Source organism: Falco rusticolus, chromosome 3 (genome assembly GCF_015220075.1).
Source record: "Falco rusticolus isolate bFalRus1 chromosome 3, bFalRus1.pri, whole genome shotgun sequence".
Taxonomy (NCBI): domain Eukaryota; kingdom Metazoa; phylum Chordata; class Aves; order Falconiformes; family Falconidae; genus Falco; species Falco rusticolus.
The window spans coordinates 91,666,274-91,691,482 of NC_051189.1; the positions used below are offsets into that span (position 1 = coordinate 91,666,274).

The following is a 25,209-nucleotide window of genomic DNA, read 5'->3' on the forward strand; positions in this document are numbered from 1 at the left end:
AAATGTAACATTTGAATGCTTCAGCAGTTTAAGGAGAAAAAAAAATAATCAAATTTCTGTTCACAGGAATTTTTTCTTTAACACCTCTGAAGTCACCACAATAGCTGTTATAGAAACTTACCAAATTATTAGGATTATGGAAATCACATTCAGAAATACAGTGATTAAAATAAATAATACGTTTCTAGTCAACGTATCTCTAGTCAAGTCAATCCTACATAAAGGTTTGATACAAAGAGATGGTCAAGAAGAATTTCTCAGGCTCCTTTTATCTCCAAGCAGCTGCCCACCCCAGTGACTCAAAAGTCCTGGCATGAGGCTTTAACAGCATTTGCAAATCTTCTCTGGAGCTATTCAAATACAGGGGGCATTTCAGTCCAAGAGGATTTTGCTATAAAATGGAGATGAAAACTAACTTATCATTATGATGAACATCCAAATGAAGGTAGAGAACCCCTAAACAAGTTTTCTTAGCAAGTGGCATACATACCAATGAACTAGGCAGCCTTCACCTGTAAGCCGGCACTCATGGATAAATTTGATGCTTTCTCTGAAATGCCTTGCCCTGAAAACAGAAGCAGAAGGGGAATAAAGAAAGTGCTGTATTTAGTAAAATCACTACTTAGAAAGAGAGAAATGTATCTGAAAGCTCACTTAACACTGTTTCTAGAATTTAGAACTGAATACAGGTCTTACAAAATAAAAGTTAGCGTCTGCCAACGAAGCGCAAAACTCACTGGCATAGTTATTCTCTGCACTACCTGAAGAAAGAACTGGTATCTTAGGCATTAGCAGGGCAAACATTAACAAATGTTCTGGACTGTCAAGTCTGTATTTCAGTTTGTGTTCTATTCCTCCTTAGACTAGTAACTTGACCTCATGTGTCCTTCCGTATGTCCAGATGTCAGATGAAACTCAGCAAGACCACATGAAGAGTTCTGAAGGTACGTTCTCTCTCACAGAGGCATCCACTACCTGCTACCCAAACTTACGCTTTGACTTCACCTCCTCCTTCAAACCATGTACTAGGACACATCTAGACGTTACAACTTTCTTCTTTGCAACATGAAATCTCTCCCTTTTAAGTCTGTGCTACGAAAAAAATCTTGATTAAGCCCTGGCTTCTTCAGCTCCTTCCAGTCTCCTCCTCTCAGACTGCAGTACCCCTTCTGTCTGCCCTTACTCAGGGTGTCAGCCAACCCTGGCCTACAACCTACCTTTTTTAAAGCAGTGGAGGAGAAAATGTGGAGAAGATAAAGACTCTGTTTAAAAACATTAAGGTTTATACTCTCATTATGCTTTACACATGCCTCTTCCTTTTAAGTGGGGCAAGTCTGATGGAAAGTAACTGGGCAGCTGTCATCATCTCAGGAAATCTGCAGCATTGCAGCAGCTGTCATCATCTCAGGAAATCTGCAGCATTGCAGCAGCTGTCATCATCTCAGGAAATCTGCAGCATTGCAGCAGCTGTCATCATCTCAGGAAATCTGCAGCATTGCATCGCTGCATCCCAGTCCCAAGTTGCTCACCCTGCCTCTGCCTTCCAGACTGCAAAGCCTTTGGGACTGCCTGCAATTTATCACAGTGCAAGCAGTGCCTCTTAGTTCAATACAGTTGGAGTTCACTGTGGCCTTTGACAGCTCTTTCAATTTAAGTTCACAAGCAGTAGCAACGTGTGCAACACAGACAGAGGAAAGGGCTTCTTAAGGGGCCGGCGGTACTGGGCTTATTGGCAGACACAAACCTGAGAGCACACTGCACTCAACACTCATGAAACACAGTGTCCTGTATTCAAGCTGGTTTTCCTTCTCAGCGTGAATATTATACCACAAGGGTAAAAGAAAAAAATAAATCTCAGCCCAGCACCAGCAGCCACACAAATACCAGGAATACCCACACAAAAGGAAGCGTCCCTTCCTGCCCAACAGTGCAGCTGCTGATAGCATAAAGAGGACATGGAGAAGGACAACAGCGATGCAATAGTGTGACAGCACCTGTGGAACTTGCAAAAGCAATTATGTCTAACTTGAAATTTGCAAAAAGTGGGATCCCAAAGCCCAGGGCTCCCTCTCCAAGGCTGTTCTTGCATCACTGGATACAACATGGAGAACAGCTGGAGAAGACTTGGGTGACTTATTTGGAAAATCTCAAGGCACAATGCAATCCCAAGCTTTAGGACAACATGTCAACTCAGGATTTTATGTTTCTCAAGAAACTGGTCAAGCATGTGGGATAAGTGAAGAAGAGGGATAAAACCTTACAACTGCATTTCTACTCAGGCTGCCACAACAAAATATTTTCACTGACTGACTTCTACCAAATCATGGTGCTCAGGTCTACCTGGGGGGCATGAGCAGCTTCACATAAATGAACTCAGAGGACAAATAAGATGTTGGGCTGTGTGAGCAGGAGGCATTGCTATTGCACAATGGAGAAGCACTTGTCTGAGATGGAACAGATTCAGTCAAAAGAAAATTGGTTAGGGCTACATTGGCAACATACCAGTTCTCTCACACACCCATCTTTTCTCCTTCTCTCTAGGAAATCTGGCCAACAGTGCAGCTCCAAGCACCACTGAATTCACTTCAATAGTCTAGCACAAGTTTTCATTAAACACTTCAGTGCTTTGATTTGAAAAGTATCTGCGAATGAGCATAATGCCTTTGCAAGGTACTAAATGTAGTTAGCAGTGAATTCCATCCACTCAGTTTTATTCACCCTTCCTTACTGCTGACACTTTGTCTGCTGAAACACTGTCCAGTGTGTTCACAGGCATTCATGAAAACGGGAAGAGCAATAGCCAAACTTAGAATCAGTGCTGCTCTGTAGAACCATGGCAGTCCTCACCCTGAGTGTGATGGAAGTAGAAACAGCCCTATGGTACTGGGGTCTCTGCTGGCTCCAGCAGACACAGTTGACTAAACTAATTTTCAAAGTGATGGTACAAACCATATTTACATGAAAACTAAGGCTGAGGACCAGTTAGCTGCGTGGCAAGTGCCAGACACAAAGAAGAATGGTGAGTCTTACATTAACCACAAAACAGTTGATCACCATCAGTAACAGGAAAGCACTTGACAAATATGTTGATTTGCAGCCTATTTCTTAGACTGAACAGTTACTTCAAGACAATTTATTACATGGTATCTGGCTTTTCATCTCCCAGCTTAAAGCTGGGTCCTGAACTGCATCATCTTCACAGTGGGAAACCACCACAGGAGGAACCACCAGTACAGTGCTCCTACCAGGACATTGTAAAAGTTATCTAAACTTACATATAAGCAAGCTGGATAACCCAAAACTAGGCTGAGGGCAGAGTTACAATACAAAATCTACATATTCATTCGTTGCTAGTCAGACTTCTACAAATATCACAAAGGTTAAAAAGAAAGCATCCAAATCAGCTAGGAAGCCGCATCTTGACATTTCTTCCCTTCGGCAATGCAAATGCAACAAATATCCACGTAAATTTCTTTTCTTAATAGGTTATGTGGCTTCTGTAATTACCACCACTAACAGCCTGACCACTGGAGGTTATTTCCTTAGAAATACGTAGACTGTGACAATTAGCTGGAAGAGGACAGGAAGGGAAGATTTGATTTCTACAGAATTTTTTAGCAACAGGTTCTATAGGAGATGACATTTCTGGAGAAGTCAGTAGTCCAAGGCAAAATTCTCACGGTCCAGGGAAAAGATTTAACACCCAGCAAGCACCTCAAGTCTCAAAAGCAACAGCTTGATTCCTGTGCTTGGTAGGGGCAGAGCATGGGAGTAGGATCAAGCTTCTGAGACACGTTAGTGAACATCCACCTGTTAACAGGGGAATCCCTGCTGTATTTCCCTATATCTCCTCTGAGGAAGGGAGCTCCACTAAACAAGCTTACTAGGAGTAAATGTGCATTACACACGTAAGAAACCAGAAGTTTCCTCTCACAAAAACTGAGCTGAAGGGAATTAAGAGCTCATAGTCCCAGAATCCAGTGGGTAAAGGCTTTCAGCTGGATGTTATCAACCTGCCAGCAGCTGCAAAGTAGCAGCAAAGCTTCTGACAAACTTGCTGTTGGGAGAGACAGACAAGACTGCAGTGTGTATTTAGTCAGTTGTGCCTGTCAACCATTGCTAAGAAAACACAAGGATCTGCAATACAGGATACTGCTTCCCCCCCACCCCCCAATACCACCAGGATTCCTCTTTTGAAACAGGAGGGTAGATACACAAGATGTTGCAGAGGGACCAATTCCCTTCCCTTTTCCCCAGCTATCCCTCCCTCCACAGAGGGCACAGGCAGTACGGTTAATAGCTCCTAGATAAGACTGTGACAGATCCTCAGAGTCTGAACACACACAGCTTCTTCCTCTTGCTTTCAGAAGATTGTATGTGCAAAGCAAGCAACACTGCTATTTGTGAGCATCGTGATTTGATCTTGACTGTATAAAGCAAAAAAAAAAAAAAAACCAAACGGTTACTCATCAAGTTTTAAGTGATAAAATGTATCAGTATTAGAAGTAATGACATTTGCTTGCAGCCACCTGATACCAAAGCAAGTATTTCAGATGCCTGCAGCATAACAGAAACAATACTCATGCAAATATTGTATCTTCTTACTGAAGCTTTAAGAGCTTTGGTACTGTGCCAGACAGCTCAAGTGCTAGAGGTGGTTTTTCAATATAACTCCTTGAAATTAACAGTGAGCGAGCAGCTGAATTGTACACTGGTTAACATTCATCACAAATGCCATCCTTTCTATTTCCATTCCCAATTGATCCAGATCTCTATTAACAAAGGAAGCAGATTTGCAAAACATTTTCAGAAAAGCCACAGATGTCAGAATATCAACAAACAATTAATAGGACATACGAGTGTTTCCCTCTAATCTCTTATTTCTTTTCCTTCCCAAAAGGATTTAACATTTTTTATTCTTATTTAATTATTGAGGCGACAAAAATTGTCCTTGACAAAGAATGTTTGCTGTCTGCTTTCTCATTACAGACCTGTCCTGGAAATTTAGGGGTTTGGGGTGTTTTTTATTGTGGGTTGGGGCGGGGGGGTATGTGGTGGCGGTTTGAAGGTTTCCCCCTCCACCCCTAAAATCACGACAGAAATGCAGAATGAAAAAGGCAAATCACCACACAAATGCCACACTGGAATATTTCTAGGGTACGAGAAACACATGCTCTAAAAATATCCTCTGAAAGCACAAGCCGGAATATTGCTGTGATGTGAGAGAAAAGCAGCGCTGCACTTCCTTCCGTACCTACCAGGCCTCTTTCAACTACTTGTTTCTCTACAAAACTTGGTAGCAGGATGTGGCTGAAAGCCCCCTCACCTCTCCCCAACATAAACAGTGAGCTCGAGAAGAAAGAGTTGGTCACCATCCAAGTTCTCTTACAAAACCTGTTTTGATTTCTCTTTGGAATCAAGACTTGCCATGTTCGACGGCTCAAAACATTAAAACCAAGGGCAAGTCACTTAGTGTTTCATGAACATTAGCTGAGATGAGAAAGAGCGAGGCTGGGACACCCTAGTTTCAGTACATATATCCTCGAGGCAAGAGTCACCACAGGGCAGAAACTCTGTGCTGTGCCAGCCTCCTACTAAGAGCAGTGGGGCCTTCTGAGGCAGCTTCAAGAAGTTCAGAGCAGATAGTTGCAGGGGTAGTTTGCACACTGGGACTTTATCTTGAAGGCTCACCGTGAGGAATTTATTTCAACCCTTGAAGAACGAGGCTTCACACCTCTTTCAAATATTTTCTTTTTGTTAATGGCTGGAGATAGTGATAAAAAAAAAAAAAAAAAAAGAACAGCCAAGCAAAAAGATTTAAAAAGACAACTGCTAGGACAAACTGGGACAAATTAGGAGCAGACTACGGAATTCCTGAAGTTTAAAGCTACAAATGAAAAGCATTTGCACCCTACAAACCCTTACATACAAAAAGAGGGTCTGAACCAAAGTGCCTGGAATAAAGTGTTACTGTGGTTTTTTTAACAGATTAAAACCCACAAGTGTAATACTTCAGAGAGATCAGAATCAGATCTTCCAGCTCATTGTAATACAGGTATCACAATACTGAGGGACTTCTGGGGGTTTGTGGTTTATTTTTCAAGAAAACTTACAGGTTCTGTGATGGTGAGTCAGCAGCCGGAATGCACAGGTACTTCACTCCCTGTGTAAAGAAGCAAAAAGGAATGAGAAAATAGCCAAATTAAATACATTTATCTACAACTGCACAAGTCCTGCTCTAAACTGGTGCAGTTTTACTGACATGGAGGAAGGCACAGCATTATTCAGACAGGCAGAGATCATATCTATGCAGCCAGATTTTAAAATACTTTTCACATCTGCTTCATTGCTAAGACACCAGCAGGTAGCATAGTCATGCTTATCCCAAGGCCCAACAGCAAGCTTTTTAAAATAGAACCATCTTTACTAAAAAGGTGTAAACCTCTTTTTCAAAATCTCACTCTTCTTACATTTCTAGTAAAATTCAGTTGCATCTTCTCCTGCCCTTCCCCTTCTCTGAACAGATGCTATAGCTTAAAATTGTGATGCTATTTCTTTTGATCCCATGCAGTCACTTTTCTTTGCTTGGTTGATAAATCAAACAAAATGCATTTCAGAGAAGAAACATGTTTGTGGTGTGGGGTTTGTTTTTTTATTTTTGGGAAACTTCAAGGACAACCATAAAACTCATACTTTTCTCCCACAGTTAACCTCACTTTAGTCGGCTATTATAGTAAGTTACAAGATCGATTAGGGAAGTTACGATAACCATTTCTGATGCATTAAAAATGTTACTGGTATATTTAAAACAACACTATAATCACACACTACTGCTTTGCATTGTCAACGCTCATTTTAACTGTCATTTTATTTTCAAAGCTTCTTTTGCTCCTATGACTGTTAAGAAAAAGAACACTTCTGAAAGTACATTTAGCTAACTTCTCAAATAGGTCTTCCAAGAATATACGTTGTTGCAGCTCAGACACACAAGTACTAAATCATTCACTGGAAGTCTTTTGACTTCTCAGATGCAGTTTTGTGAATTTTTCAGATGTACTTGTAAAGATAAGGATTCACAGCAAAAGGTCACACCATAAAACACATCTCAGTTTATCCTTCTGTAACAATGCAAACCCTTGCAATAATCCTGCGTGTTCAACAACACATTGAAAGTCACACATTTATCTGTAAGAGATCCTTTGCTAACAAAGTGGAACACAACATGCATCTACCAGGCATTTCATCTGCTAGCGGGGGTGGGAGGGAGGAATTTTTATTGCTTAACTGCGATAACTACCTGAGGCAGTATCTTCTTCAACACCACTTTTGCTTTGCTGGGTCAGAAACCCCTCTATTTCCCTTACACACCCACTGTTACTTCACCTGCCATCTCACACCAAGGAGCAATCCTTTTTATAAAAGGTCCTGACCCCTGGCACCACGATAGACCATCATGCTAATCCTCTGCAAGACGCGTGAACTTCACTGCTATGTCAGAAAGGACGTGGTGATACCTCACCCCCATCTCTTCACCACCGCTTACACAAGCACCAGCCATTTTCTCAACCCAGCAGAACCCCTGCAGCCAGCATCTTCTTCACAGCCACACGGTTCTGAGAGCCTGCCCTGTTCCCACCCTGTTTTACCAGACCTCCTTGCTCTGACAAGCCATTCCCAGTGTGCCACAACTGGAGAGTTGCTTCTGCCCACGGCCTGGTCTGGGGAAGGCAGAGCCAGAGCAGGGAATGCTCTGTAGACAGCGCTAAGCACAGAGATGGAAACATGACAGTGCCCGACAACGGAGAAGGTAACATCAACACAACACCAAGACAAGGGCATATGCACGAGAGCTTCGTGGCAAAATGCAGCTGACGGGAGAGAGAATAAGAATGAAATTTGTTTGCAAACCAACAGAGCTTGCTGCCAAAGGCAACGGCATCAACAAGTAACAGTCCCTCCTGCCCTGCATCAGGAGAAGGGATGCCTGTTGTGGGAAACCAGGATGGTTCCACAACCGTAAGCTCACCCACAACAGTTTGCATAGATACACGCCTTTAGAAAGACAATGTAGCAGTAATACATATAATGATAGCCTGCTGAGCCAAGGATGGTAATTATATTGTGACACATTAATTACGATAAGAAGTATCTTGTATGACGCATCTGAGAGGTTTATCTTGGACACCAGTATCACTTGAAGTGAGTCACTCCAGTTAGAACAAGGGCCTGTGACCTGAAAGTAAATTTACATGCTATTCTTTCCCCCACACCTCTAGACAGCTCCATACCACCAACTGCACCACCAAGGGAAAAAACAGGAAGAAAACAGAACACAGGAGATGGGTTAACTCCGGAGCGCGCTATATGCCAGAAGGTTCGCTCCTCCAGCACGCACTGACGCAAGTTGTTCCACAGATTTCAGAAGCTATGGCACATGCTGAGCGCTTTTCACAGGCTGAGTGCAGAGGGGCTTTCAGATCATCTTCACTTTAAAAGCAGAAGTAGCACCAGCACAAGTTTAAGACCCACAATGTTCTTTTTTTTTGTCATGGCTGGTTAGTTCCCACTACCGCAAGCAAGCGTGAAACTACCCTGTGAGAGACCGCACATGGTGCTGAATGGCTCATCCAGAGCCTGATCCTGGAGGTCTTCAGCACTTACAGCATCCAGTGAAGCCCACGGCACACTTTTCACTACTGTGCTCGCAACTGCGCAGCATTAGGCAACTAGCCTTATATTAACATAGCTTTTCAGACAGAAGAGGGTTAAAGTTCCTGGAATACGGTATTTTGACTGATGCACGTCACTTGTACGGTGTTTTTGGAAGGCTGTGGTGATGGACTCCTCCCTGTGAGGAAATAATCACACGTTCAACTCAGAAATAGTTACAGGTGGGATTTCATAAATACTGTGCAGTGACCTAACCTGACTCCCACAAAAATCAACAGTGAAACTCTCGGTGACTTTGACCCAAACACAGTTTGGCCCAGGTTGGTAACTCCCGAGGATCCCACCCTACTGTCAAGTTTTGCTTCTCTTGGTTGAAATAATGATAATAATAGGCTTAAGTATCATTCATCGTAATTGGATACCTGAAATACAACAATGACAGGAGATTGTATTGGGCAGGAACACATAGATGAGACTGGGGTGGGGGGGTGGGGAAGTGTTTCCGTGCAGATATTCGTATGCTAATTGATGGAATTAGCTTTTCCTCACATATGCTAAACAGACTTTCTTTTTTAACCATATTTACAATAGGAAGATACTTGATTACCAAACCCTGCTGCCTGTGACTTTTTTTTTAAAAAAAGTTACTCAGGATTGTAACGTTATTTGTGTATTTGTGCCCCAAGACACTGCTGTCCTTCCTGTGCACACACCTTGCAGATAACATCTAAGAACTGTCCCAAAGGGACCTTTCAAAGCAGAACAGTTTATGCCAACCAAACATGTAAATACCTACAACATTTCAGATAGGGTAGTAGCATGCAAGAAAGATTAAGACAGATCACTGTTTTATTACCTAGCAGTTTGCTTACCACTCTGGAACTGCAAAGCCTAAGATGTAAAAAGGCAACAATTACTGATACAGTGACTAAAACAGAGTAAGCTAAATCAAAAGACAGTTAAAGAGTCAAGCAGAGCAGCTCCTAAAGGAATTTTCAGCAGGCTCCAAATCATTACCTAGTCTGTAGTTTCATTAAATAAACTTGAGTCTGGTTGCAGATGCAAACCAAACTTGAACCAAAACTGCATATTAAAAAAGATGGAAAGACAAATACAAATTTGCTGTCAACCCTATGGAAGTCTTTATTTTATTTATTGATTTATTTTTAAATTAACTCAACTTCATTCCCTAGGAATGACAGCTCTCTAAAAGTTATTCAGTGGAAGAAGGACAGAAAACTCAAAACAGGTATTGCACCACTTCACCTACACACACTAAATTAGGTCCCACAGAACAGCTACTCATCCCAAAACATGGTATTTGTTCAAAGCAAAGAGAAAAGCCTACAATTATAAAAACTGATGAAAAGGTTTAAATACTACATGAAGTAACACATCCACTTTGTTTATTGAATACTGATACTAATATATTGTTATTAAAACATTCTTTCAGCTGACAGCTGTGTCCATCTTGTCTCATGTCTCCTAACAAGCTTTTTCTCCCAGATTACCCATTAAAAAAAAAAATCCAACCTTTTTAACTACACAGAAGTTACGTATGTTTCTCAGGTAATAAAACAGTCCATACATACAGAATGTGTTCAAACGCAAGCTCCTAGGACAATGAGATGCTGAACAGTTTTCTTCTGTCATCTCAGTTCCGTGCTACTTTCCACTTGTTACTTTTAAATCATTGCTCAGTTTCCTTTCTCCATCACCTTTACCAAACAGCCCTACCCTCCAACACACACCTCTCTCAACTTTTTCCTTTTTATTCACATGATGATCTTGACGCCCTCATCAAATAAAAGCAGCACTTCATTTCTTTTGGTGTATTTAACCTGTTAAGACCACCCCCCCAAAAAATCAGTAAAATAAAATATAATTTACTTTTCTGTTTTCTGTTTCAGCAGAATAACCACCAAAACTAGATTTCTGTCTCTCTTAGGCCCTGAAACTAAATGCTACAGTTAAACCGATACAGTGAGAGCTAACAAAACCAGAGCAAGTATTCCGATTTCAAGATTTTCAGAGTTGAAACAAGCGAGAGTTAAGTAAAATTTCTAAAATTCACTGTTATTTGAGACACAACACCACTTGCACAATTTCATTGCAGATTCTAGAACTAAGTAAATTCTGCTGCAGCGAATATCAAGGCATTATGAACAAAAAGGTTTAGGTGCGCACACATACATATGCAGAGGTTTTACACTACAGTTAATAAGGTATTCATGGAATTGCAGTCATTTCCAAATTTCTAATTATTTCAGAGGTCAATCTACTAAGATTGGAAACTGAACAGTTGTCTCACATTTGCAAAAGTCGGTAAGATTATAGAACACCACCTTCCAAATACCATTAGCTTTTTTAAAAGATATTTAAATCTTTCGTTATTAAATTCTGTATTTCACAAAGTGCTCAGGAAACACAACAGTGCAGTTTAAGGAACGCTGGTTCCAGTCTACTTACCTATAATCTATTTTAAAAACTTCAGCTTCATTTTAACTAAACTTGTAAAAACTGGCATTTGGGTTTTTTTAGTAGAACACATAGAATTCTGTAGATGTGTCATTTTGCTACTGCAAGTGCTACATGTCAGATAACGGGTCAGTGACTGAGAATAGGATCTCTAAAGAGCATGCACAAATTTAATTGCACAATACCGAGATTAATTTTGACTCTGAACAAGATATGGTGCAAGAAGTACTGGGAGACAAATGCATACCTGTACGGGTATTTGCTCCTTTGTAATGATCAAAGTTGTTCTGAAGTAATCAAGAATGATGCCCAGCTTGATTACACCCTAATTCGTACTAATAAAATTTATCCATGAAAGAAAACTATCTAGCAATTTTTGTATAAAACTGTGTATTCTAGCAAAACAGCAGGCAGGAGAACAGGAGGAAGGACTAAAAATGCTACTAATTTCATTTTTAATGTGTTTTCCATGTAATATTTTTTACAGATATTCTTCAGAACATTGTACCCGCCACTACTGTGTATACGACATTGCTGAGGCTCTAGTTAGCAATGGAAACCTGAATCTAGAACTTCAGTTGTTAAAAGGTGAGGAGAGAGGGAAAGAACGTCAAATTACAAAATTTCTGTTCTCCAAGGGCAGGGGGTGAGGGGAAGGGGGTGTAAAAAAGAAAAGCTTAAAAAGAGCAGGATTGTATTTTTGGCATTAAACCTCTCTATTTAAATTTATGTAAAGATAACATCAACGACTTCCAAGAAATTTTTTTTAAACCTAAACCCCTAAACTTAAATTTGTGAAGCCAGATGCAAATAGAAAACCTCCAGCACCTGGCAAGTTCTTTCAGGTTAGTCAAAAACCATGTGTTAATTTGAGTCGTCACATCTACAGATGAGAGCAGGAGGACTTATTTTTGTTTAGGGGCATTTCAGCAAAAAAGCTAAAGTGGGAAACAGCCGGCACAAAGCTTCCTCAAGCCAAACCAACTTAAGTTTATCAAGGGTTTTGTCCAGTAATGCACCAAACTGAACCTGCTAAACTGAAAACCATTCAACCGTTTGTTTGTCCTTTCAGTTACTTTCTGTAGCAATCACCAATGGTGCTGATTTTATTAATGACTCATAGAAAATACATTTGTGTTTCAGCAAAAAACAACCACTAATTGACTTTAGTGAAAAAACACACTCAGGTTTGGTTTTGAAAAATATTACAAATGAAATTGAAATTACTTGAATATGAACAACAGAAAGCGGGATGCTCCTGCAACTGCATTTATATATTTGGTTTGTGTTACCCTGAATAATACAATAGTTTTTATAAGTCTTGGGGCTTTTTTGAAACATTTTGTATGGTTTTCTTAGGCAGTAGTCTCAGTGACACACTTGAAAAGTCTGTATCATTAAGGCTGGAATGTGCCAATCACAAACAAAGCGTCCCATCATTAAAGCCCTCCTACCCCATCTCTCCTCTCTATCACCCTTTCTAAAATTATAAGAGAGAAATGTTGCAAAATTCAGGATTTCACTTTACTTGCATCAAACAGCTGCACATACTATTTCTCATTCTACCCCTGAATTCCAGTTCTAACCTGGCTCATCTGAAGGAACACAGAGTGGGAGAAAACACAAAGAGTTCATAGCAAATTTTGGTTTATCTCCTTTAGGACACACAAAGAGGATTTATTGGACTACATACTTCAGCCACAAGGAAGGAACTTCTTAGTCTGCCTTGACTAGATGATGTATTCAAGCCCCCAGGCACGCAGGGCATATCTAACATCTCAGCACTTGGTCTGTGAACCCTCATGGGGACCTCTGGAGTACTACAAAAAACCAATATATCCCACCCACCTCTTTCTTTCAGAGAATGCTGGAATATGATCACTACACCTCTGGAATATGCTGAAATTACAAGCATGGATTAACACACTCCCCACATCATCCATAATGACTGGACTTGATATTCTTCAAGTTCTTTTCCAACATAAATGATTCTATGATTTCATCTCCTCTGCACGCAGCAGGTCAGAGCATTTGCTCTGTTCTGGTCAACGCTATCCCAGCAATGAGAAACACCAGGCTTTTACTGGTCTAAACATCTCTTGTGCAAACAGCTCGCTATTGAAAGCTTCAAACCATCCTCATCCTCTCCTCTCTGCCATCTGCCACTACAGGAACGTGCCTCCCCTGACACAACTAGCATGTGCTGAGCAATTCAAACAGTGAACTAATTTAGTGCCAAGGGTACCTCGTGATGAAGGCCCAGCCTGACACACTTTAAAAGCTACTCTGTGGACATCTCTTGGAGGCTTCTTAGTGGGCTACTGTTGTCATTTTTGAAAATTAGTCATAGCTCCCAACTTCACAAGCAAAGCCAATGTCAGGCAGGGCATTACTTCAAAGTACAGAGAATCATCTGCTGCCACCGCACCTGAAAGAAAAATGGTAGCTATTTTGCTCAGCATGATCTTCTGAAACATCTAATGAGAGGAAACCCTTACCATGAAAAGGCAGTGAAACATCACCGAAGAAAGTTAAGCTTTTTATTAGAAGTGCTTGTCCACTTCCTCTTGATGGTAGCATAAAGGCTGGAAATCAGCAGCTTCCAACACTGGCCATGTAAGAGCTTAGTGCTATAGACAGAAATGCAACAGTCTGACTTGACTAAATTATTAATGTGCAGAGCTGATATTTATACAACAACAACGACCTTCTGATATGATATTAGCAACTCTGATTTTAAAGGCTATCTCGCCATCTCCCTCTTCAATAGCTCCCATAAGTCATTAGGCTGGATACCAAAGACAGCAGAGCAGAGCCTGTGCAGAGAACATGATGCCCAGGCATGCCTGGCAGGGACTTCTCTCATCATGTCATCAAGATGCAATATTCCTATATGAATAGCCTCCTACAGCACAAGACTTCTGCACGCTATCCAACGTCATGACACTGTTTTAATAGACTGGCAGTTCCCACTTGCTGAACAGCATCTGTCCAGAATTAGCATATGCTTAAAAAAAAAAAAAAAGTAGAGCTGAGAATGGTTTCCCAATATTTCCCTATTTAGTTATTTCATGTTAGGCAACGATATGCTTTTAGAGTCCAGACAAATGCTTTCTTTGGGTTACAGAACTAAAGAAAGCAGCACTAAGGCAGCTTTCAGCACATCCAGAGTTATCAGCTGGGGTAGCTGGGGGCACAACACAGGAATTTTTTCCATTGTTCTAGCGCAGCATAATCCCTGCTATACACACACAAAATTAAGTCAGTCCAGAATCTGCAACCATAAGAGAAAGAAGTTTCCACAAACTGGTGATGGAAAGAAAAAATTAGAAAACTAAAGGAGATGAGGCTATCCCACTTCGAAGCTTCAGTAAAAGCTCCCCCATAGTAAACCTCGTCACATTAAGTGCTAACAGCAGATACGATAGGTTTCTATAGCAAAAACAAAAATAGCTGCAAAAATACTATCCACAAACTATGTTAAGCAGATTACTTGCATTGCGCCAGAGCTGCCAGTTCAGTTCCTCTGTAATAGCTTAGTTTGCTTTCCTTTTCTAAAAAACTGTACATGTATAGTCTACAGATCATCTGTAAATATGCAAGGGTATCATGTCCTCTAAAACTGCATTAAGATTACAACATCCAGCCAGGCTTAAAAAATATGAAATGAGATTTCAGATCTTAATACAAGCTGACACAAATGCATTATCTATGCTAGGTCTGCAGGCTATGACCCTTTGATCTTAGAAACATTTCTCAGTTTTTCATAGATGTTCCATCATTAAGTCTTCACTTTCCTCCAAAGATCTGGATTTACCAACCAGTCATACACTTTTCTTTTTAATTCATAAACTTGATCCAACACTTCCTCTTGCGATTTCCCCAGCTGCAACTTTCTCATCCTTAACACCTCATAAAACAGGGAAATCACAGCATTCAGCAGAGATAAAACTGGTGCAGAGAAGTTATACAGCTTCTCTGTAGCACCCTTATTTTTCCTACAACTTCTATTCCTCACACTTACTGGTTCTGTTCCAGTTACAGCATATTTTTGTTGCCTGTATTCTATTAATGCATTTGACTGTTTTCGGGGAGTATAAAGTTTGTTTTAAAAGATCAGCACAGATTTTTTTCTTAACTGCACTCCTCCCTTTCAGTTCAGGTTCTTAGATACAGAGTATTTGAAACCCTATTTCTATTCTGATTAAGATTTTTATTATTTGCAAGGAAGAAAAAAAAATCTGAACTTATTCATAAGATGACCTGGCCTGTGAAGTTTCTTATTTCCAAAGACATAGTTCATTTAAGTCCTGCTGGCTGTACAAGCTAACAGACTGGACAAGAAAGATGCTTAGTTCAGCCAGCAGTTAACTCTTCTCTACTTTCACCACCCCTCCACCCACCTACTATATCAACACTTACTCAGGTAGTCATCAATTCAGGAAAAACAGGAGGAAAATCACTGCTCTGGAGGTAATATGTACCGGATTAAGATGATATTGTTAATGGCATCAGAATAATAATAAAAAGAAAATAGTAATTTACTGTTGTCTGCAGGTGCTCTGGTTAACTACGCAGAATGAGGGGGGGAAACCATAATCTATACAGGCAGTATTTTGAGAACGTTAGAGGAAAAGAAGAGCAAATGTTTCATAGGCATCACAGTATTCTCTCAGCAACCAGAAGACATTATTGCAACATTCAAAAAAACTCCATACAGTGCTGTAAGATCACTCTCTTTCTTTGAAGAAGAAATCCCACAACTGTTAAGACTTGAAACAGAACCATCTGGTACGTGAGCATCACAGGGACACAGATTGGCTGTTCACATGGAGCTGCCTAAAAAACTTATGACAGCTTTGGTACCGAGCAGAGATGACCATGCCCCCAAGCCAAAAAAATGTGCATGTTTTGTTGGAATTTCATTTACTTACGTTTCACCCAAGTGACTTTAATTGAAACTATCACATCTACTGATAGTCTCTTTCCTCCTCTGAAAAAAAAGAGCACACTGAAAATAAAAACAAACATTCTGTAGCAACAGAAAACAAAGACAACTGATGGGCAAATAGAAGCAGCACACACACAAAAGCCTACCCTTAATGCAATTTGTCCTAAACAGGGCGAACAATGAAAAGCTTTTGTGGTAGACAGCAGTACAGGAACTCACAGGTAAACTCCTGTTGATTTAAGATCTTTGTTACTGTGATCATTATGATGGCTCCAAGATGAGCACAGCATACAAGGCTTCCTGCGATGCAGCAGGGGTCAGTCTGACAATGATAATGTTGTAAATAAATTAACACCAAAGGTCTCCACAACCACAGACAACTGGTGAGAAGATTTATACATTCACTAGATCAAACCTCTGGTGACAGTCAAAAGCAACAGCAAAATTACTAGTAACTGACAAGTGTGGTGGCCAGCGTGAAAGGAACGGGTAGTTTCAGTCTATTTCCTGACCGAGGGACAGGTGTCTATAACACACACAACAGCCACTGCAACTGGGACCCCAAAGCAGCTTGGGCAGAACAAGGACTGGGAAATACTTTGGCTGCAAAGCTCAAAGACCTTTGTAACCCACCCTGATCCGACTCAACTTCCACACAAAAACAGAGCAAGCAAGAAAATGCACCATTGCCTCTGGCAATACATTTCAGCCGTTACTTACCCTCACAGTTTGTCTTTCTTTCTTCCAGTCCAAATCCGTGTGACATCATTTGCCAGACACACACAATTACGCTGTTTTCCGAGGTAGGTTCTCCATACGGGGACCCACAGAACACCTCTCCACCCCTGCCCCCCTCTGCAGATAACACCTCTCTGGGACAGGGCCCCAGCGACTGTCTGACCAGAAGAACTTCCAGCAGCCCTTGCTCCCCCAGGCCCAGTGCTGTTCTCCTTCCTGAATTACACACAAGCTGCAAGTTCAGCTGTTTGGATGCAACTGTCCACCGCAGCACACACTTTCCAGAATGGGATGCAACTATTTTCAAGCAGCTGCACAATCCACACCAACATCCTATTTGGTTCAGGTCCACATTCATCTCCATGTAACGCTCCCCAGAACAGGGTCAAACACCTGGAAAATCCTCAACTTTAATGGACCTTCAACCAGATTCTTCTGGCAAGAATAGCTAGATTTGCCTTTACTTACTTTGCTTAAGATTAACTGGCACAAAATTTGTTAGACTCCAGATCTAATGCGGTAGAGGAACACCTAGCTGGAGTCCTTTGCAGCAAGGGGGGGAAGAACTGGGTTCTGAATGACGGCACCAGCTTGGTAAGAATACATGGGTGTCACAACAGTCAGACCTTTGGCCTTCTGGTCTCCAACCCCAACAGCTACCTGTCCCAGCTTTAAAAAGAGTTCTACCAAGAGATCACAGAATCAACTAGATCAGGCTGCTCAGAGCCCTGTCCAACCTGGCCTGGAATGTTTCCAGGGATGGGGCATCTACCACCTCTCTGGGCAACCTGTTCCAGTGTTTCACCACCCTCATTGTAAAGAAGTTTCTTCCTTACATCTAGTCTAAATCTACCCTCTTTTAGTTTCAAACCATCACCCCTTGTCCTGTCGCAACATGCCCTACTAAACAGTCTGTCCCCACCTTTCCTACAAGCCCCCTTTACTTGCTGCAATAAAGCCTCCCCAGAGTCTTCTCTTCTCCAGGCTGAACAACCCCAACTCTCTCAGCCTTTCCTCATAGGAGAGGTGCTCCAGCCCGCTGATCATTTTTATGCGTCTTCTCTGGACCTGCTCCAACAGGTCCATGTCACTCCTGTGCTGAGCACACCAGAGCTGGACACAGCACTCCAGGTAAGGTCTCACTAGAGTGGAGCAGAGGGGCAGAATCACCTCCCCTGACCTGCTGGTTGTGCTTCTTTTGATGCAGCCCAGGATATGGTTGGGTTTCTGGGCTGCAAGTGCACACTGCCAGCGCACATCCAGCTTTCCATACACCAGTACCCCCAAGTCCTCAGGGCTGCTCTCGATCCGTTCATCGCCAGCCTGTATTGATACCAGGGTTGCCCCAACCCAGGTGCAGGACCTTGCACTTGGCTTTGTTGAACCACATGAGGTTCACATGGGCCCACTTCTCAAGCTTGTCCAGCTCCCTCTGAGTGGCGTCCCATCCCTCAGGTGTGTTAACTGCACCACGCTGCTTGATGTCACCTGCGAACTTGCTGAGGGTGCATTTGATCCCACTAAGTCATTGGTGAAAATACTAAACACTACCGGTCCCCATACAGATCACTGATCTCCATTTGCACACTGAGGCATCGACCACTACCCCCTGGATGCGACCATCCAACCAATTCCTCATCTACCAAACAGTCCAGCCATCAAATCCGTATCTCTCCAATTTAGAGAGAAAGAGGTTGTGGAGGACCACGTCAAAGGCCTTACGGAAGTACAGACAGATGACAACCTGTTGGATAGATCAAACAGGTTACTGCCAGATTATTATTTAAAGCACACTGAGAGATGTTTCCTGTTCACCTTTCAGTGTGTCTCATGTTCTGAACAGAGATTTTAAAACCTGAACTAGCTGAGAAAGATTAGAAAGCAGGTGGTAAGAAACCTAATTATTCTCCTCTGTATACGGCTTTTGTGTGGATTTATAGAACATCTGTGCATGTTCCATGGGCAGCTATCCAAAGTGCTCTGGAGGAGCCAACTTGATTCACCAAGGCTTTTGCCTCTGCAGGAACACAAATGATGATGTTGGACATTGCTGTTACTCAGGGGGTGACTTCTGTGCATCTGAAATAACAAACCTTGTTCCATACAGCATGCAGTCCTTTCTCTTGGACACACCACCAGTCACCTACAGCTTTCTGTGATGGACCTATAAACCTGCATCTATAAACTACAAAATGCTTACCTAAGCGGTTAATATCCTGTATAACAATTGTGCACTTTATTGGAACAATAACCTTAGGATGCTCTCTAAATATAAACTAATTTCAGTATTGGTTTTATTAGAAGACAAATTGCCTTGAAATGGTTTATACAAAAAGAACTAAGGGGCAATACTGCAAGACAGTTCAGGTCAGATTTTGACAAATTCCTTCCAGTCTAAATCACTTGAAGCCTTACAAAACAACTCTGAGTCTTGTACTTAAAACAGGCTGCCAAAGTCTAAAGGTATAAAAAGTCTTAGAATCCAATTGATTTTTAAACCTACTTTTTCTCATTATTCCAGCTTGAAATTTCACAATAACTTCCTAAGGCCAAACTTTGATTATGAGCCACCCATAAATCAGACATTCATGAGGGTTCGCAAATGATCATTGAGCTAATGTCTGAAACCAAATTCCAGTAAGAAAACTTTTTAAAGTTATTTCTCAACAGGCCTACACTATGTAATCTAAACCAATATAATTACTTTCTTGTCAAATTCTTCAGTCATTTTCTAATAGCTCACCAACTTATGAGGAACTAAAGCAATGTATATCCAAATAACGTAGTATATAAAGCACAGAGGAAAGTACACTTTTTAAAAAGGTACTGTGAGTATTTTAATCAAGTAAAAATAGTCTGAAACATCACAGAAAGGGGCAACGTCCTAAGTTACTACAGTGCAAAATAATTTTACAATCTGTAGCAAGCTGGTGTTCACCACATACACTGACATTTGCTTTTATTTCTTGAGTATTGCATTCTTGAGTACGGACAACAAAGCCAGATTGGTCATTTTCATTCTCTACCCCCCCATCATCAGCTTCAAGTGCTGTATCAGAAGTATTATTGCATTAAAACAGTCATTACTGAAACTTAAAAATCTGACAAGCAAGATGTGGGTAATTTGTGACCTCTTTGAGAGCTAAGGTATGCATCCATACTTGTTTGTTCCACAGCCAAAAAAGGCCAAATTCTCTTAGGTAACATGTTAGTACAACACTACCAACTTTTCAATGTCTAAAAACACTTACCTTCCATAGCTTGCACAGAAAGCTTTGTTTAATGAAGTATTTGTAGCATTTCCTATAGGTTGACTAGGAAATATTTGAGATAAAATATTATTAGCAAGAGACAAATGCAACTACCACAGTCCAAGAAAAGGCAGCTTTTTACAGATGATCAGCATTCACATAAATACACACACACACAAAACAAGGAATCTCAGGGGAAGAAAACAATTCTCGTATCACTGCAATTCCATGTTTAAAGGTCCAACTAAAATCAGATGAATTTCTGAACACACATGTAAGCCCTCACTTCCCACAAGTGAAATCGGGAGGGGGAAGGGGAAGAGGGAGACACATAGGGAAAGCGTTCCCATTTGACTTCAGTGGACTGGAGAACAAGCCCCAAGCACAACGTGGATACAAAAGCTGTGAACAAACCTGGCAAAGACGCAAATAAGAAAAGTAGTAACATAACCTAACACCTGTTTCCTAGGCCCTTGCTCCTAAACAGAAGCATTTAGTTGCAAACAAACATGACAGTAGGACCATGAATGATAAAGTAATTAATAATCAGCTCAGCTCCCAAACAAATGCCACTTGCATCATTCCACTACTTTAAGAACTGGGGAGAAGTTTTAACAGTTGTTTTCCAGACCACCAGCACATCAAGGAGTATACTGCATGCTGAGAAAATAGAAGGCACAGTTGGAGAAACATCTTTTAGAAGCAGGGGTGAATAAAGCAAGTCCATTCTCCACGAGCCACTACTTGTTCCCATGCCACTGTAACTTCTGAGACACTACTGTGAACCAGATTTGGAACAGATCCAGGTAGCTATACTACTTCGTGTCTTTTGTGGGGGTAGCTAGAGGAAGAAATAGTGACTCAGTTATATTTAACCCACAAAAGCTCCCAAATTATTTACCATGCAGCCTCACAAACAGATGCACCACCACAAGCGAGGAGGTGGCATGTGGGCAGCCAAAACTACCACCACCACAAAAAACACTGACCTGAGGCTGCGGCTGATCTGTGCCATAATTAGTCTTCCTATTTTTCTGTTCATGATAATAAAAAAAGCAAGATTCTATTCATTTTAGAGAACAGCATCTTAGAAGAAACATTACATCTTCCTTACCCAGCACAACTGTTTATCTCTTCAACTGAGAGAACTCTTGAAATTCAGTATATTTCAGAATTAACATGCATCAGGTAAAGCAGAAGTCAAACAGACAGCATAACAAAGTCAACAGCTAAAGCTCTGCTTCAGCACACTTCTAAGTTCAAGATCAATCCTGAATTCACCAGTAACTTGATTTGGTTTTAATCATTACACCTTTTGTTCAAGCTTACCTATTGACTTGCCTGGGAGAGGTGGAAGTTCCTCAGTTTAAGGACTGAATTCACTAGAGATTTTTTATATCAAGAGAATGAAAAGCAGAGATTCCCAGCAACATCTGAAGGGTAACACTAGCAACTTCCTTAGCCTCTATTTCACTGTATTTTATGAAAAGTGGAACGCAGGAAAGGAACAAACAAATTCAAGGGGACAACAGTTCCCAACATAAATCAAAGAGCAGGATTTTAAGGTGTAGCACAGCCCAGCCAATCTCCCCTCCTCCGAGGTTATCTGGCATAAAGAAGAAAGCACAACAGTCCATCACAAGGAGACCTGCAGCCTGGTCCCAGCTCTTTCGCTGTTCAAGATGACACTGCAAGTCGAGTCATTTCAGCTCTCCAGATCAGCTTCCCTTCAGTAAAATGGGGAATAATACCTCATGTTAAAGTGTTGGAGACCTACAGATGCTCTGCTATGTCAGGTGTGTTACATAAGAGCGCACTGGTTCCTCCCACGCCCCAAGCCTAAATACGGCTATTTTACACAAAAAAGCACTGCAAACCTCTTACACAACCACCTGCTATTAAGATTCAAGAAAGGGGCCCAGGGACAAAGGAGGGTTAGTAGCAGGGAAGGAAGAGAAGGAATGTTGTTTATGTGATGCTTGAACTCCACACAGAAGGGAACTTACCTTTACTATTAAATTAATACACAGTCCCATTACTGTGTTATATTGATCGACACTGTAATTGTCTTTTCCTTTGTCAGTTAGATTTCTTGTTATAACAGCAGCAACAACAAAATCTGTGACTGGACCCCAAAACTACAGCTATCAAACAATTCCCCAAGAAAAATCAGTCTCAAAACACCAATTGTACAAAATGAGAAATTAATCCCAAGGTGACTATAACAGTCAACTAAAAAGTAAGGATTTACTTTAGAGTCCCCCACATCTCTTACCTCGAGCATAGGGCGGGCACTATCATGGATTGAAAGAATGTGCGTAATGTTATTCTTACTCAATTGCTCTACATCTCGGGCATCTGCAATAAAGGGAAAAAAGGAAGACAATTTTTTTTAATCTCTTGGAATAGCCCACTCCCCTTTCCATTGTGCATGTTGAAAAAAAAAAATCACTTATGAAGCTTCAAAAAAAAAAAAAGTACCAATAAAGTAAAGCAAAACCCCAAATGCAGCTGTTCTAGAACACCATCATCTGAGTGGGTAACGGGAAGACACATTTTAACTCCAAAACAAATTATATACTATATAAAGAACAAGCTTAAGTGACTCAGGAATGTGTTCTTAAGTCAGAAGTTTCATGTATTTTGCATCAGAGATGTAAGTCAGCGTATGCCCATGTGCAGGTGATGGCCATCTGAACAAGAGTCAGAGCTGTACAAGAAATAGCTTACCTCCTCTCTACCCATAAATCCCCCTTCAGGAGATGTTATTTTCACTTGGGAGATAGCCCTTCTGATGTTCAGGTCCAAGAAGAGAAGCCACCCATATCACTTGAATTAAGGTATTAAAGGCAAGCAAAAACAGTAACTAGATTCTTACTTTCTGTGAACTAGTAGGAAAAAATGTGCATTTGCATTTGGCCAATACACACCATAATTTTAAGTCTGAAAAGAGACTGAGAAGATAAAGATGCCAAACTTAATGAAAAAGCAAAATGCTACAGCAAGGAAGTGCAATTGTGAAAAGGTGGTTCCTAGACCTGCAACCAAGGGGTTTCAAACATTCGAAACTGGAAAGCAAACCGGGGCAGCTGAAAATTTGATGCTAGATATTGCAAAAGCATAGGTTTGTTTCTATAAGAAAGAAGGCAAAATACATTATCTGTCATCAATGAGCAACTTTCCCCATACTAAACCGTTAGCATGCCAGAAAAATTACCTCAAAGAACAACTAATACAGGTAAAAGTTAGTTTGTGTCCATTTACTTTTGACCTTTTCGCTTGAGAATGGCACAGCACACCACAGCAATTACTGCAGTGGTTTTGTGATGCGAACACCTGCCTTCCAAATCTACCCATACAATCTGTTCACATTAGCCTGGTTGCACACAAAAAAGGAGTACTGACCACAAAGGTTTCAAACCGGCTCTCTCTAGGTACAAAAATAACAATAGCATCACCTGTACATTCTTTATGTACGTGCAAGAGTTTAATTAGCATCTCTTGCTTCATCTTATTCCACTGTACTATAAAGTTTCAATGCCTTTTCTCATCAAAAAGAGGAATTAGACAGTTAATTATACTGCCCCATAGACAAGATCCACATGAGCACAATAACAGGCAATAAAATTTGAACCTAATCCAATTATGAAAGCTTCTCTACAGGTAATAAAAGGAGAGAATAGTCGAAACTGCACTGATTTTACTTACTACTGATCAAGCCTGCAAGATCAACACAGATGCCTAACCCTTCAGGAGAGAAATAACACAAATTCTGTCTGAAACAGAATTAAGGTCTAGCTTCACAGAACCATTAAAATTTCCTAAAAATCTCAGAGTGAGCATTTCAAAGAATAAACTCTAATGTTTGCCAGCAGAGGTCTTCTAATCCACCTGATCTTCAGATTTTTTTTAACAGTTTATTAGACAGTCTTGATTTCATAGAGAACACCTAAGCAGGCAAGGGTTTGGAAGCCCAGAAGCCAGCCTAAGTGTCCCTAAAAATCACTGTTTTCTGTTCTCCTAAGGTTAAGGACAAATTTCACAGCCTGCTGCCTGGAACTCAAGGTGTTAATGCTTACCCAGTCTCTAATGACCCACAAGGCAAACAGCTTTAAAAGAAGGTATGATCCAAATTAAATGTTGATTGCTTTGAACCAGTCTGTAAGGCCTAATGGAGACAGTAAAACACAAAAGGACTGGAAGATTTCAGTTCTTCAGTTAACCAAGGACTTAGGCTAAAGGAATTTCAACACATTGAAACTACTCAGTAAGACAGTAAGATTTCAGATATTCCTAGGAACAAGCTGGAAGCTGCTATCCCAGACCTACATCCCAGGGTGACCGGCAGGTCCTCAATATATTTAAGAAACAATCATCCAGATCACAAATGTAAAGGAGAAAAAGCTTCCCAGCCAATGACTATTACCTGGATCTAAATTTTAAACAGTTTACAAAGGGGAAATTCCCCTGGCTTCCCTGGCACCTGCCATTAGTCTCTACAGATACCACAGACAAAGCTGAACAGCAGCACAAATTAGGTATCCTGTCACTCAGTCTCATACCATAAATTGCAAAAAAAAAAAATAAAAATCAGGGGTTATGTAAAGGACCACCTAAGGCCAGAAGCATGACCATTACCACAGCAATTCTAACTACTTTATTGTAGTGCAGTGCTGTACAGCCACATGCAGGCTCACATTTTGAAGTCACTGTGTGAATCACCCCATTTCCAAATTTTAAAGTGAAAGAAACCTGTCAAAGCCCATCTTGTGCATCCCTAAAGAGTCCCTCAAATGTGGTGCTATTCTTCACAGTAGCTCACCTAACATTGTTTCATATAGTGAAACTCAGCTGATGCAGCAGGAAACCCTCCTCACACAAAAGGACAAAATTCACACTGGGGAAGTCTTCCTCTCTCCCTCCCACACTCATATTTCGTTTCTTTTCCCTCGATTTCATTCTACAACCTCTACCTTGACCTCTACTCATATGCAGAGAGCTGCAAACACATAATTGCAAAGAGCTGTAGCAAAGTCATCAAAATGGGACTGCAAGGTGAGGAATAATAAAGGTTTCTCCCTTTGCGGAGTTAGAGAAGAAGAAACAGATGTGGAGTCTTTT

At 41.0% G+C, this 25,209-nt stretch overlaps 1 protein-coding gene across 9 annotated transcripts in view; it reads right to left on the reverse strand.

Moving 5' to 3' along the window:
- DUSP22 (dual specificity phosphatase 22) overlaps window positions 1–25,209 on the reverse strand; it is a 76,816-nt gene that overhangs the window by 7,902 nt on the left and 43,705 nt on the right. For 7 of the 9 annotated variants that reach the window (XM_037380481.1, XM_037380480.1, XM_037380478.1 and 4 more), the window contains 4 exons: window positions 22,364–22,446; window positions 20,089–20,151; window positions 6,114–6,163; window positions 491–565 (listed from right to left, as the gene is read on the reverse strand). In XM_037380481.1, the coding sequence (XP_037236378.1) occupies window positions 491–565; window positions 6,114–6,163; window positions 20,089–20,151; window positions 22,364–22,372 (197 nt within the window). In that variant the 5' untranslated portion in view covers window positions 22,373–22,446. Of the gene's footprint in view, window positions 1–490; window positions 566–6,113; window positions 6,164–20,088; window positions 20,152–22,363; window positions 22,447–22,818; window positions 22,978–25,209 lie in introns of those variants that run through there. The other 2 variants (XM_037380483.1, XM_037380479.1) reach the window with 2 other exon arrangements.